Source organism: Canis lupus, chromosome X (genome assembly GCF_003254725.2).
Source record: "Canis lupus dingo isolate Sandy chromosome X, ASM325472v2, whole genome shotgun sequence".
NCBI classification, from domain to species: Eukaryota; Metazoa; Chordata; class Mammalia; order Carnivora; family Canidae; genus Canis; species Canis lupus.
In genome coordinates, this window is record NC_064281.1 from 9,142,754 (window position 1) to 9,158,353 (window position 15,600).

At 45.6% G+C, this 15,600-nt stretch overlaps 1 protein-coding gene across 3 annotated transcripts in view; it reads left to right on the top strand.

The window, feature by feature from the left end:
- FRMPD4 (FERM and PDZ domain containing 4) overlaps positions 1 to 15,316 on the top strand; it is a 566,595-nt gene extending 551,279 nt beyond the window's left edge. For 2 of the 3 annotated variants that reach the window (XM_025436476.3, XM_025436469.3), the window contains exons 14-17: positions 1,870 to 2,008; positions 6,780 to 7,844; positions 8,313 to 9,602; positions 11,242 to 15,316. In XM_025436476.3, the coding sequence (XP_025292261.1) occupies positions 1,870 to 2,008; positions 6,780 to 7,844; positions 8,313 to 9,602; positions 11,242 to 12,566 (3,819 nt within the window). In that variant the 3' untranslated portion in view covers positions 12,567 to 15,316. Of the gene's footprint in view, positions 1 to 1,869; positions 2,009 to 6,779; positions 7,845 to 8,312; positions 9,603 to 11,236 lie in introns of all 3 variants that reach the window. The other variant, XM_025436486.3, reaches the window with a different exon arrangement.
- The last annotated feature ends 284 nt before the right edge of the window (positions 15,317 to 15,600 follow it).

Here is a 15,600-nt window from a genome sequence, read left to right on the forward strand (position 1 = left end):
AGGAGGCGGGGGAGATTTTTCCCTGCTAACCTTCTAGAATATTCATGTCCAGAGAGTCAGGGAGATTTTCCCCAACTATGTTAAGAACTCCCATTCCCTTTTGTGAGATCCAGCCCATATGTGTTTATTCTTTGGGAAAAGCTGAGGACTTGAGTCAGTCTGTCTTTTTGTGCTACAGCAATTAGAACCGACCGAACATCTGGCCCCTGTGAATGTCATGGCCATTCCATTGAAAACAACAATCTGAGATGGTCCTCAAAGGGCAGAACTCTACTCCCAAAACAGAAGTTGACAGGAAATTATCCAGGTCCCCTGGGCCTACCTTCTTACCCCAGTAGTAGATGAGTCATTGGATTTTGGCCATGGTAACATATCTCTGCTTCCATGGAAAAAAAGAAGCCATGTCAACCAAGAGGAATGCTCTGAGAACAGGCAAGGGTTCTGTCTACATAGCAAATCCAAAAGCCTCTGTGTGCTCTGCAGTGGGACGAAGTGACCGTGGAAGGGAGAGTATGGAGCTCAGACATGGTGGCCATGGTTCATGGCATTTCGTGGGCAAAATCCAGGGACTCTGGTTGAACTTCATGGCAGTGAAAGTGCTAGAATAGACTCAGAATGCCTGGCCCACTCCATCAGCAAAGATGCTAAGAAGAATGGCCCCCTCATAGAAACAGTAGGGAAGAGCGTGGATTGGATGCAGCCATCACACACCTGATAACGGGATCGTTCAGCCCAACAGAAGCAGGTGGCACGACCCAATTGGTGGTTTCCTGCTTATACGAAAGAATTGTGGGATCCTTTGAGGGGAGACCTCAATTGAAATAGAAAGAAAAGGCAGTTTATTAAGTAGCGTGAGACTTTGGGTGGGAAGTTAGATTCCACTAGCCAGGGCCATCAAACGTGGCAACGGTCCCATACCTGGGAGTGAAAGCAAGAGCTGGTCACCTCGACGTTTCTGTCCCTCTCTGGGTGTCTGCTTTCATGTTGCTCCTTTATTCCTCTGTCAAGTTCTCTCTCTCTCTCTCTCTCTCTCTCTCTCTCTCTCTCTCTCTCTCTCAACTAGAACACACCAGCCAGTCCACCCTTCCTAATTCAAGGAGAATAATTGCTTCAACTAAACACTTCCTTCCCCATATGCCCAAGACTTGTCTCCAATCCTATGATAACCTCATTGTTTCCAGAAAGCTATAGCAAGGCCTTTTCTCAACTCGCATCTGTTTTGCTCTCCTGTGAATTTACAACGTCTTTTGCGAGCATCCTTTTCCTGGATCTTTTTGACACTTTTCATTCCATCTTAGACATAATTTTCACTTGAAGTTTTACTTCTTTTCAACACTAATTTTCACTATGAACCCAAACTTAATCTTCCTGTGATTATTCGGATCCCAGGTTCACATTTGGTAACTGACTATCACTTTTTTTTTTAAGATTTTATTTACTTATTCATGAGAGAGAGAGAGAGAGAGGCAGAGACACAGGCAGAGGGAGAAGCAGGCTCCATGCGGGGAGCCCGATGTGGGACTCGATCCCGGAACCCTGGGATCACGCCCTGGGCCGAAGGCATGCACCAAACTGCTGAGCCACCCAGGCGTCCCTGTCACTTTTTTAAAATGTTAACTATTTGGAGTAAAACCAATGTTATCTTTTTCTCCCATTCCAATATTACTTGGGAAGATTCAAAATGTCTACGCTTTCAAGATGGCGTCACCTAAATGTTTCTCAGCAAGGCTCTCGGTGTTACTTCCGACCTTTTGGTCCAATGAAATGGTTGCTCAGTAACTTTCTTTGTTATATTTCATAAGCACAAACTTACCTGAGGGAGCTTATTAAGGAGGGATGGCTTTAACCAAACTATTCTCTTTTGCGCAGCCCATCACACTGCTGATGGAATCATCAGATGCCATGAACCTGGCCTGCTTAACTGCTGGCTACTACCGGCTCCTTGTGGATTCCAGGAGGTCAATATTTAACATGGCCAACAAGAAAAATACAGGAACCCAGGAAACAGGTATTCTCTTCCTAAACTCATGACACACCGACCCCTCCCTTCCCCATCCCCTGTCACCTAAATGTGACAACAATAAGGACATTTCTTGAAAAGTTAAAATTGTGCTCATTCAAAAGTCTTATATCCAAATTTAAGACAAAAGCCTTCAAATAATTCTGATGTGGCCTTATTTTTTTTAGTGAAAATATTCATTTTTCCCCCATCCTATTTTACTCATCACTTGGAAATGCTGGAGAACGTGTTTCAAAGGGAGTGATTTTCCTATTCTGAAGACAGTAAGCATCAGTCTTTATGACTGAGTTTTTACTGCCTCACTCTTGCAGAGGTCAGGATGCAGAGAGCCAATGATGGAATGCACAATAGAAGTTGTGAACCCCCACCTTTAGGGCTTCTCCCTCCTTAAGGGGCCCTAGGCCCAGATATCCGGACACCTCCTCCTACATCAGACTTCCAGCCGGAATTCTGGGAGCTCTGAAACCAACTGGAGGACTTGGGTCTCACCCAGCACTTGGACTTGGGCCTCTAGAAGGAACCCCAGCAGCCATCTTAGCTCTGTAGCGGGAGCATCGAGATGGCAAAGACATCCAACAGGTTCAGTCACTTGACAAGACAGGATAGCTCATGAGTGATGACAAGGAGGGCTGTGGTGTTAACAGCTTCTTTGAGAGTGGGTGGTTTTCATTCACTTTAAAATTTTGTTCTTTAGTGTTTGACTCTTTACTTCCATCTACAGTGAACACTCAGCAAACGTGGCTGATGGACGAACAGACACTAGTCCTCAAGCCAGAGCTGCTGACCCACTGGGGTTCCATAATCAGAGTTTCTCTTAAAAGAAAGGGAAAGCCTTAAGAAGCAATCCCATTGTCACTATTTCTGAAGGGACGGGGGGAGAAAGGAAAATCCTCTCACTTTCGGACTTAGGAGAAAACATAAATCATTATTCCATAAATATCTTGTTATTTGCAGATAGACACACACAACCCGGCAGACTTGCACAGTTTATGATGATGGCTGGTTAGGGGGAAGCAGTTGGTCACAGGAAGAAGGGAAGCCAAGAGAAAACGAGGGAGTGGCCAAGGCATGCCAGAAGGCAACTCTGAATTATAACTAGATGTGGTCCAGCCCCACCTGGAAGTAGCTTTTTAAAATTTCTCTAAGTTTGGGTTTCTTCATTTGTAAAATTGGGATTAAGAAGTTAGCTTGCAACAAAAGGGTTCGGAAGGAACTTGTGTACGACACCTAAAAGGATGCCCGATACTTCTTTCAACAAGTGGCAGGGAAGCAGGAGTTGGAGAACTTGAGGAAGAAAGTGATAGAAATGGAGAAGGGAAGGGAACACAGATGGGAGGCAAAGAAGGACCCTGAGACACACAAGTGATCAAAGATAAACAGGGAAGGAACGAAATGGTGGTGGCGAGTGTGCACTGGCTCTGGTGGTGAACATTTGTACGAGCAGTTGTTTTCCCTGAGCTAGGAGATTTCGAGCAACTTCGCGCTGGCCCGGGAAATTCCAAAGGTCAGTTCTGCAACGCAACATAGTCCTTTCGCGTTGGAAAACCAGTTTTTGGCTATCTATCTTCAAATCTTGAATTTTATCTTGAAAATAAAACCTTTCTTCCCCTAGACTGTTGAGATTGTAGAGGTGCGTGAAGAAATCGCAACCTACCGTGTCAAAAACAGTCACGGTAATAAGGGGCCTCCATTCTGTCCAGTAGATGGTGACTCACAGTGTAATGTTTAATCAGATTTTGAGGGGCAAAAGCTATTATCTCCATGGGGAAAGAATGGAACCTCAGCCTTTCAGTCGTTTCTCCCAGTTCTACACTGAGAATGAGGGTGAGGGCATGTGCTCCGGGTATCTCTCCCCACCAGGGGGTGTGGGGAATGCGCGTGTAAGCAGGGGGTTGGGGGTGGTGAGAGAGAGAGAGTCAACACGCTCCAAAGAGCAAGCACCTGGTTGACCCGAGCTGAGCAGCAGCCAGGGGCTTAGCATCCTCTCATAGTTGCAAGTTCCCTCTCCTCTTCAGAAACACCCCCCCACCCCCACCCGAGACCCAAGAAGTGTAGAGAATAAAGTCTGTTTAGACCAATTCATCCGTGGTCCACACTGTCCTCCCACTCTGCGGGAGATGGGGCCAGTTCCTAACCCACTTCCTTCTGTGGCTCTAAAATCATTCCAAAAGCTAAGTCAGTACACCCTTCTAGAAGGAAGCCAAGATTGAGTGTGTATTTTCTTCTTGTCTCAAATTGATCAGAGACCTGAGTCAAGATCTTTGATAAGGAACAGCAAGCCCCCATTTCTTCCCTATCTTGAAAATTAACCTTTGGTTACTTTCAAAATCCCTGAACCCACCTATCTGTGCACCTCTGAGCATTAGGAGGAGCCGAGTAAGTATCTATCAAGCTGTTTTAGCCTGCTGATCTGTCCCGCTTTCATGTTGTTCTAAACCAGAAGTCGTCAAACTATGACTCATGGATCAAATCTTGTTCTTGTAAATAAAGTTTTATTGGTACTCAGCCAAGCACACTGTATTTGTTTCCTGGGTCTGCTGTGACAGGTTATTACAAACCCTGGGGGGGGACCCCGGGTGGTTCAGTGGTTTAGCACCTGCCTTCGCCCCAGGGCATGATCCTGGAGTCCCGAGATCGAGTCCCCCATCGGGCTCCCTGCATGGAGCCTACTTCTCCCTCTGCCTGTGTCTCTGCCTCTCTCTCTCTCTCTCTCTCTCTCTCTCGCTCTCGCTCTCACTGTCTCTCTCATGAATAAATAAATAAAATCTTAAAAAAAAAAGTCTACCATGATAGGAACTTACTGTCTCCCAGTTTTGGTGGCCACAGGTCTGACATCTAGGCAGCAGCAGGGCCGTACTCCCTCCAAAGGCTCAAGGGGAGAATGTTTTCTTGCCTCTTCCAACTTCCAGGGGCTGCCAGCGTTCCTTGTGTCTGCACAAGTCCGGTCTCTGCATCCATCTTCTATGGCCTTCCTTGCTTTTCTGTGGGGCCCAAATCTCCCTCTGTTTTCCTCCTATGACAGTCATCATTGGATTTAAGGCCCACGCAGATAATCCAGATGAACTCACCTCAAGATCCATAACTGAATGATACTTGCAAAGGCTCTTTTTTCAAATAAGGTCATATTCACAGAGTGGACTTATCTTTTGACGAGGCCACCATTCACCCCACTCCATGCATTCGTGGATGTCTCACCACGGCTACTTTCCTGTTACAACAGCAGAGTTGACTGGTTGCTCAACTGAGCAGTTGGCCCACAAGACCTAAAATGTCTGCTCTCTAGCCCTCCCTTTACAGGAGAAGTTTGCCAACCACCAGTTTAAACCCAGAGCTCCGTCACAACTTTGCTAAACGACTCTTCCTCCCCCAGCAATTCAGTCTCCTGACGTACATGAACGTGCGCGTGCACACCCCCAGCCCCGCACGCAGTCGGTCGTAATCGAAATTGTTCACAAAACAGTGCTGACCCCCCCCCAGTATACTTATTGTAAGGTAACATGTAAATATGTTCTTGTGTAGCTCAGTGTCTTCAAAATTATTTCTTTACTTGCTCTTCTTGAAAACATGTGCATTTAGCAAAAGGACTTGGAACAACATTCAGCGTTGAGTTCAATGCGTACAACTTGGAGCAGAAACATCTTCAGTAAAACTGACTTTTCTCCCCGTATGTCTTGCACATCTGATGTCAGTATTATCCAAACCTAGGCCAGGGAGCAATCGGAGGGCACTAATGGGAGAATATGTGGCCCTAACATGTCCTCAGAATGTTTCCTCTGCAGTCTACAAAGCAATATTGACAGAATGACGCACTGCTTTGTCTTGTTAAATATCAGAGCACAGTCTCCACATCAAAATTCCCTGCTGGAAGACCCTTGAGGAAGAAAGAAAACAGTGATTTTTAAATTAGGGTTTTGCAATTTTAATTCATGAGGAACATCAAACAGATCTTCAGGAGTTTTCATGATACAAATAAAAATCGAAATTAGCCAAACTGTTAACTACGCTTAGAAATAGAAAAGAGAAAAAAATAGCAGAGAGAAGTACGTTACCTATGATACGCTCCACCAGCTGCATCATACATGTGTGTGCACGCGCACACAAACAGGCGTGCATGCTGACATTTATACGTGAATATATTAACACCTACTAGGATGTAAAAAGGCTAAAGATAAGAGGTCTCTGTGCCATCATTACAACATGATTATGTTTTTATTTATGTATATACTAGATTATTTCTATTATGACATTATCATTACAATGTTTCCTAAAATCTGTGGTGGAAGTACGAGGTTCCTTGACTTTCTTCTACCTCAATGAGGAAAAAAGTCCAACATCTCCCTCGGCGAAGTGGTAAATGTTAGATCTCGCTTTACCAAGAAGGGGGGAATCTATTTTCTGGAATGCCAGCCGATTGGACTGCGGCCTTTAAGGAATTTTAGAGGCGTGTCGTCTATTCACATTCGTAGACGTAGATGAGATCTTCTAATAACAGAACCAGGGGTCAGATGGAGATAAGGGGTAGTTCCCTGTACTCAGATGGTGTTGTCCTTTATGGAATAGCAATTATATTTTGTGCGGGATGTATTTTGTTAGGGTCAGTTCACCTTAACCAAGAAATCCTGACACCTGAAGCCTCAATCAACCGGTACCATGTCCGGAAAGCTGCATGACTGTATTTACAGAAGTGGTGCTACCAGTCGTTAAATTAAGAAACCAGGCCTCAGAGTAACGTTGTCTTTGCATGATTCTTTCTCCTTAGGAGCTGAAAATAAAGGAAAGCATAACCTCCTTGGCCCAGATTGGAACTGTATCCCCCAGATGACCACCTTTATCGGCGAAGGGGAGCAAGAAGCCCAGATAACATACATCGATTCAAAACAGAAGACGGTCGATATTTCAGATGGCACCTTGTGTCCCAAAGACCACCGGCACCTGTATCTAGACAACACCTATAATCCAGATGAACTCAACCAGCCGCTGACCCAGCCAGGCGATGCCGCGTGTGAGGCGGACTACAGAAGTCTGGCACAGCGGTCCCTGTTGACCCTCTCGGGACCAGAAACTCTCAAGAAAGCACAGGAGTCTCCGAGAGGAGCCAAAGTGTCCTTTATTTTCGGAGATCTCGCCTTGGATGATGGTCTTAATCCCCCGACTCTCGGCTACGAGAGACTATTGGAGGAGAGCCCAGAACTGCTGGAGAAGCAGAGGAATCTCTACATCAGCAGTGCCAATGACATGAAGGGCCTGGATCTCACTCCCGACGCAGAGAGCATCCAGTTTGTGGCAAATTCTGTTTATGCAAACATAGGTGACGTCAAAAACTTTGAGGCCACCGAGGGGATAGAGGAGCCCCTCCTGCACGACATCTGTTACGCAGAAAACACTGACGACGCAGAGGACGAGGATGAAGTGAGCTGTGAGGAGGACCTCGTGGTGGGGGAGATGAACCAGCCAGCCATCCTCAACCTGTCTGGCTCGAGCGATGACATCATCGACCTCACATCCCTGCCCCCTCCAGAAGGGGATGACAATGAGGATGACTTCCTGTTGCGTTCCTTGAACATGGCCATCGCCGCACCCCCACCTGGCTTTCGAGATAGTTCAGACGAGGAGGACTCTCAGAGCCAGGCAGCGTCCTTCCTCGAGGATAAGGAGCCGGGCCGAAGTCTGCAAAATGATGAGATCCCCGTGTCCCTCATTGACGCTGTGCCCACCAGCGCCGAGGGGAAGTGTGAGAAGGGGCTGGATAGCACCGTGGTTTCCACGCTGGAAGCTCTAGAAGCTCTGTCCGTGTCAGAAGAACAGCAGACCAGTGACAATTCAGGTTCTTTCACGATTGTTACATTTATTCAGTGATAACCATGCATTCCATCCTCTCAAGCCATTTACCCTTGGAGCCCTGTTGATGTGCTGTTGTCCATTTCACGCATGTCCCGTTTCATGAGTGTGCTGAAGCTACCGTCATGGGGTATTTTTTTTCCTTTTTTTTTTTTTCTTGTGTATGTGGTTTCCTTTGTTTTCGTTTTGTTTTTTGGTTTTTTGTGTTTTTTTTTTAATATGTGGCACGTATTTTTCCCCATTTCTGGAACAGTTGTGCAATAAACTGAGAGTCCTTGCTGAAAAGGGAAAAACTTGGTTTTTTGTTGTTGTTGTCGTTGGCTTTTGGGTTTTTTTTTTGTTTTGTTTTGTTTTGGTTTTTGGTTTTTTGATAATAACGAGTCCCGTCTTCTTACATGTCTCCTAGTGCCTCTGATGCATCCATTAATCGCTTCTTGTTTTTTGCGGCATGCAGGTGTAGCCATCTTGCGGGCTTATAGTCCCGAGTCTTCATCAGACTCGGGCAATGAGACTAACTCTTCTGAAATGACTGAGAACTCTGAACTGGCCACCGCGCAGAAGCAGTCAGAGAGCCTCTCCCGCATGTTCTTGGCCACTCACGAAGGCTACCACCCCCTTGCGGAAGAGCAGACAGAGTTCCCCGCCTCCAAGGCCCCCGCGGGGGGCTTGCCTCCCAAGCCCCCTCACGGCCTGGCCGCCCGCCCCGGGACTGACCTCCCGCCCCCAGTCGTGCCTTCCAAGCAGATCCTGCACCCAGACCCCATGGAGATGGAGCCCGAGACCATGGAGACCAAGTCGGTCACTGACTATTTTAGCAAACTGCACATGGGGTCGGTGGTGTATTCCTGCACCAGCAAAAGGAAAAGCAAGCTGGCCGACGGGGAAGGGAAGGCGCCCCCTAGTGGGAACGTGCCGGGGAAAAAACAGCAGGGGACCAAATCAGCCGAGGCAGAGGAGGAAGCCAAAGGTAAATTCGGTACCGTGTCCTCACGGGACAGCCAACACCTCAGCACTTTTAACCTGGAAAGAACTGCCTTTCGCAAGGACAGCCAAAGATGGTACGTGGCCACCGAGGGGGCGGTGGCCGACAAAAGTGGGCTGGAAGCAGCGACGGGGATCCCGTTCCCCAGAGCTCCCGGACTGGGGCCCAGGGAGGCGGAAGAGAAGGACGAAGGGGCTCCCGACGGAGAAGCCGGTGAGGTTTCAGCACTTGGCCAACGGGACCACTTCTTAACTGACGTGACCTGTGTATCTTCAGCCAAAGACTTAGATAACCCAGAGGATACCGACCCGTCTACCTGTGACCATCCTTCCAAGCTTCCGGAGGCTGAAGAGAGCGTGGCCCGCCTCTGTGACTACCACTTGGCCAAGCGGATGTCATCGTTACAAAGCGAGTGCCATTTTTCTCTGCAGAGCTCTCAAGGCTCTTCGGTGGACGCGGGCTGTGGCACAGGCAGCAGCAGCAGCACCTGTGCCACGCCTGTGGAGTCCCCCCTCTGCCCCGCCATGGGGAAGCACCTGATTCCTGAGACTTCAGGGAAAGGCATGAGTTACATTCCCGCGGAGGAGAGAGCCACCGGGCTCCCCAGCCATGGAGCCACCTTTAAGGAATTGCACCCCCAGACAGAAGGCATGTGTCCACGGATGGCAGTGCCCGCTCTGCACACAGCTATTAATGCAGAACCCCTGTTTGGCACTTTGAGAGATGGATGTCATCGACTCCCCAAGATTAAGGAAACCACAGGTACAGCAATGATGGATTTAGCGCTTTGCCTTGCCCACCAGAAGCGTATAACCCGGATTGACAACAAACCCCAAAGTAGAAAGTCGGGAAGAAAAGTAGAAGTTAGAATTTTGGTAGGGGCTGCAAAACTATGGCCAGGTTAAGTATCGGTCAGCGATCCCCCAGTGTCTGAGCAAACACTGACATTTCTAGATCTGTAACAATAGTGGAGATGGCATCTGCTCTTCAGAACCTTGCTCTATGCTTGCTTCCAAAATTTGACAGAGCGACACATTTTTTTTTCTAAAAATGTAGATTTTTAGCCGTGCTCAGGGTGACTCTTAATTACAGGATGGTGTCATGTAGCGTCACAAGAGTTTGATTTCCTCCTCAAGACCTCGAATTTCTATTTTTGCCATTTCATTATTGAGAGTCAAGAAGGGATGATAGAGCAGGGTAGCAGGGAGATGGAAGGGGGTGGGGAAGATCGTTTGCCTTTCAGCAATACTTAATATCCCTCCCTACTCCGTAAGACTCTCATAGAGACATGTCCTGAAGTATCCGGTACACCTCAGTGTCAGGAAGGCTTTGGGGGTACGCGTGATGAGCTGCTTTATTTTCCCCCAAATAATAAAACGTAGGCATAGGTAGAAACAAGAACACAACCACCTCTGTGCCCATCTTCACCATCCTACCACCCAGTGGGCACATATTCCTCTCACCAATCCACTCGGCCAGCCATCACGTGGCCAAAACAGATGTTCTTTCCTACTCTCAGATATCAAAGTATATCCATAACATCTCTTCCAGACTAGGTCAGTAGATGTTAGTGAGATCTTGCATAGGTTCATTTCCATTCCTGCCCTTTTAAGATGATCTACTTTCACAAAACCCACCACTGACATCACCAGCCTCGGGAAACCTGCCTATGAATGTTCCCTAACTCATCACTCAGCTAGTGTCTTGACCTCTAACTGAAGCACGCTGTTTAATCTTTCGTGGCTCATGAAGAGCTTTCACCTAATTTCCCTCTTCCCACAAAAATTCCGTGAGATGGAAATATTTTCTTCACATGACAACTTTTTTGCAAAAAGTTGAGCAACTCGCCCAGGGTCTCCTCTTCAAACCCCATACCAGGCAGTCCTCGTGGGGTCCTCTTGAAAAACTGACCTTATTTACTTTGCCTTAATTAGACCACTTAAGAAAAAAAAGGTAACTAAGTAACTGATGCCAGGACTAACCTAACGCCCTTGAAATGAAACTCAAATGTCATAAATATTTTGAATAGCCGAGATCTAGGATGTGTGTTTTCTAATTACATGTCTAAACACTGATAGATAAATACCGGGGGTCAGACAAGTTGTGAAGCGCCACAGTCTCTGCAAATAATTGTGATTTCTAGCCAATTCAAAATAAATCCATAGTTTCAAAACAAATAAATCCATAGTTTCAGAAATAACAGCTACCCAATATATCTTGAAATGGAAATCTTATGAGATCTCAGGAGGCAGTCTTTGAAAAGGAGGGTGACCCTGACAAATGGCAGCCCTTCTAGAGTACATCCTCGGGAAGTGACAGCCAGCACCTAGAGAGTCAGTGAAAATGACCACCCATGAGATGCTTAACGATTCTCTCTGTTTTTCTGCTACCCCTAGTGTAGCTTTGACAGAGCCTGGGAAGGAGAGACGAGGAGGCATGCCTTCAGCTTGGTCTCAACATCCTGAAGCTGATCCCATCCTGCTACCATCAAACATTCACTCGGAATCAAAGGTGCCAATTCCAAATCAAGACCCTAATGATTTCTCCCAAGCAAATCTGGCATACGGAGAGGCTGTGAACTGGCGGCCACTGGATCTGAGAGGGGGGAGCCTCGGGACACCCCCCAGCCAGAAGGCTCTGCGGCGTAGCAGCAGTATCCTCTCGGGATCTGTGGGTTTGGAGACCTTCCAAGAGAGAACCAAGGGTGCGGTCAGCTTAAAGTGTCCGGGAATCACAGAAGCACCGGAGGCCAGTTCGGAAAGGCGAGCAGAACTCCCCCTGGGGAAGAAGCTCACCAAAAGTTTTTCCCAAAGCTCGATGTTCTTTAGCTCCGAGGGAAAAGTTCACAAGAGGTCCCCGGTGGCTCACAAAGACTCCAAGCTGTACAGGACATTACCCTTGCGCAAGCTGGAAGGCAGCAACTGGAGATGCCGGGGACCTTTCAGCTACTGCTTCCTGAACCGAGGGCAGGATGAAGATGGAGATGAGGATGAAGAGGAGGGAGAGGCCACGCGCCAGGTCTCTTGCCTCTTTCGGCCACAGATGACTCAAGCCACGCCAGAACCAATCAGCCCACCTCCGGCTGTTGGGATTCAGAAGCAAGGAGGGGAGCTGTCCAGGGGGTCAGTGCTGAAGGTCTGGGCAGAAGACCTGAGTGGCCCAGATGACGCGGACTTTAGCAACCTGGCCTTCGATGCCCGGATTGCAAGAATAAATGCCCTAAAAGAGAGCACATACGCAATGCCCGATGGGTTCCTCGCAGCCCAAAATGATGCCAATGAGCTGCTCTGCCTCGTAAGGGCGACAAAGGGGAAGAGGGAGGAGTCACGCCCTGAAGCATATGACCTTACGCTTTCTCAGTACAAGCAACTGTTGTCCATTGAGTCCAGACAGTTGGGAAGTGCCTGTAGGAAGCTGGCGATGGCCGAGAAAAGCCCAGAGGAGATGCTCCTAGCTATGACTTCCAGCTTTCAAGTGCTCTGTTGCCTAACGGAAGCTTGCATGCGATTAGTTAAAGTCGTGAACTCAGAAACACAGCGGCAGGAAATTGTAGCGAAGATCAATGAAGTGGTCATAAACTACATTTGTCTCCTGAAAGCTGCAGAGGCAGCCACTGGAAAGACCACTGGGGATCCTAATGTTGGACTCTCGGCGCGACATTCAACCACCATGGCCGCCCTCGTAAGCACACTAACACGTTCTCTCAAGATGCTTTTAAATAAATAAAGTATGAAAGTCACATCATAATCTACCTTTGCAAAGCCATACATGAACTTTTATTTACTTTATGTGTACGATGAACAGATGTCTCCTTTCTTCTCTCTGTATATTTTGTTATTTTATATAAAATAGGAGATAAAAGTCACATTGATGAAATGTTGAAATGTACTAATCAGAAGTATTCTGTTTATATTATACATATATATACATGTAAAAGAAATATACAAGAAAGTGATGACATTTGGCTATTTTTCATATAGTTGAAACTCCAGGTATATGATGTGAAGTTTTAAATTCTCCCGTGTTAGAGCAAAACAATGAATCCCATCCCCTTTCCCTCCAAGCGGATACTTGGAGACCATATCATTCATACTTAGAAGTTAAAAAAGAGGGAGAGAGAGAGAGCGAGGGGGAGAGAGAGAGAGAGAGAGAAAGAAATCATAGTGTATATAAAACAGTACTTATGTTTTAAAATTATGATTTTTAAGCATTGGAAATAGCAAAAGAGACATTTAAAATCCAAGAAGCTATTATGAATTATTAGAGAATATATATAATAAATTAATTTTTTGCTCATAGTGTTTGGTTATCTGATGCTTTCTTCCAAGAATCCTACATAAAATTTAATTTTGGCTTCTGCCATTTGGGCTAGAAATGGGGTGGGGGTGGATTCGATTGTGTCAGTACGAATGCTCTTCATGATGTTTCTGTAGTTCAAATACTTCCCAAATAGAAGAAGAGAGGTAATGATGCGCAGGTTCCTAGGTAATACCTAGAGTTAGAGATGATCTAACGACGTAAAATGAAAGGAATGAATAATATCAAAATTAAATTGTTTGATAAAAGAGAGATCTCTTTTGATTAAATGTCAAAATATATAAACCAAAGACATCATCTTCCTCCCCACCCCGACTCAACCGTGAAACTTAGAATTCCATTAAGAGTGACAGAACATTTAGTGAAGTATTTGCGAAATTACAAAAAGCAACATTCAATGATCATCAAATAAGTGCAGATCCAGTCATGTAAAGCAGCCCAGACACCAGCCTGTGAGTCACAGCTCTCCGTACAGAGCTTCATGCATCACCTTTCTAGGGGCCAATGCTTCCAACCAAATTTGGAATTCCAGCCTGACGTTGGGACAGTTTCAAATCCAGAACGTTCCAGAAAAATCAGGGAGAGATGGCTCCTCTGATACAGAAGCCATGATAAACAAAGTATCTAGTAAAAGCTCTAATTTGGATTGGTAGAGAGAAATATGAAAGCTGAAGGAAACAAACAAGCAAGTGGCAAATTTGACCACTTTACGTGAAACTGATGGAATGCAAAGAAGTTTTCAGAACTGTCCTCTGTCGACAAATGTGTCTTTTGGTCAAAGCGAAAGGATACAAACCGCAATTGTCAAATAAAATTGATATGTACATATGTACTTCATGGGTCATTTAGTGCTTAAGCTACACCTACTCCTGTTTGTGTAGACGGCTCCTTTAAAGATGACAGGAGTATGCCAGGTGCAAATACTTCATTTTTGTAGCCTACTGGGCAGGAGGCGGAACAGTCTATAGTTGCTATCTCATCAGTCATTCCATAGAGACTCCATCACAAAAGTCACACATATTTCTAGATGGTAGCAAACAAAAGGAGTTTAGGTGTGTGTTATTATAAATAATGTTTAAATAATACATTATTTTCTTATAATTATAAATATTGGTGTTTGATATTGATAAATATTAATGGTGTTTACTGTGGAAATTTTTGGTAAATATTCTGTGTACTAAAATGCTAACATTAATAGGATGTGTGTTCTATGTCAGACAATGTGCTAAACATATCACATATATTTAACCATCGCAACAATCTTATGGTTTGGACACTGTTGTTAATTCCCTATGGAGGCAATATGGTTTACTAGTTAAGGACATGGGGCCTGGGGTCAGAAACTTCTTGATTTAAATTTCGACTCTGCCATTTTCTACCCCCTTCATCTTGGGAAAGTTCATCAATTTTTTTTTTAATCTCAATTTCCTTATAGTAAAATGGACATCTCTTTCCATAGGATTGTCATGACTTTTAAGTACAATCATGTGTGTGAAGGTTTTGCTGCAATACCTGGCAAAGTACATACTTACTTAATGTTAAGATGATTTCATCGTAGTCCCTACGGTAAATATCTTGCCCAAGATAATGTGTGGGGGATGTTTGCTTTGTATGCATATTGTCTCCTGCCTGTATGTGCAGGATGCATTATGTGTGTTGCATGTGTATAGAAGAAGTGTACAAGGAAGTGGTGATCCTTGTTCAAATCCTATCCCCTTAGATAGGACAGCTGCCCAGTCCATCCCAGTTCTTTGAGAGGCCTCAGTGAAGCAGGGGTCTTTCTAAACCATCTCCCATTACCTATGGGTGCTCCAGTACGTTTCTGTTTCTTATAAACAAACTCTTTAGTACTTAGAAAACCTCAAGAGCCCTCCCATTCACTACACATGGGGCTCCTAAGTGGGGTCCAGGTCCACTAGAGTGTAGGAAGAACATGTTAGAATGATCCTTGTGTTTATTTTTATCTAGCCTTTTTTATGTTTGTGTATGTTTTATAATGGCATAATAGTACGGTGGTATATGTACATCATTTTAAATAAATAAATCAATTAATAAGCATATGCCTGGTGCATGTATGCAAAAATCTTGTCGCAGATAAGGTTGCATTCACACAGGTTGAGAGACCACTGAACAAGAGAATAAAATTTCCTTGTACCTGAGGTCCTTTTTTTTTTTTAAGATGTATTTATTTTAGAGAGAGGGGGAGAGCATGTGTGGGTGGGGGGAGGGGGAGAGGGAGAGTGAAAGACCTCACTGAGCACAGAGCCCGTTCCAGGGCTCCATGTCAGAACCCTGAGATCATAACCTGAGCTGAAACCAAGAGTCAGCCACACAACCAACTGTGCCACGCAGGCGCCCCCGTACTTGAGGTCCTTCATATTGAGTTCCCAGCCTGGTTTTCCGAGTGTACCGCTATTAATCTTTCATTTTAAAACTTTGAAAC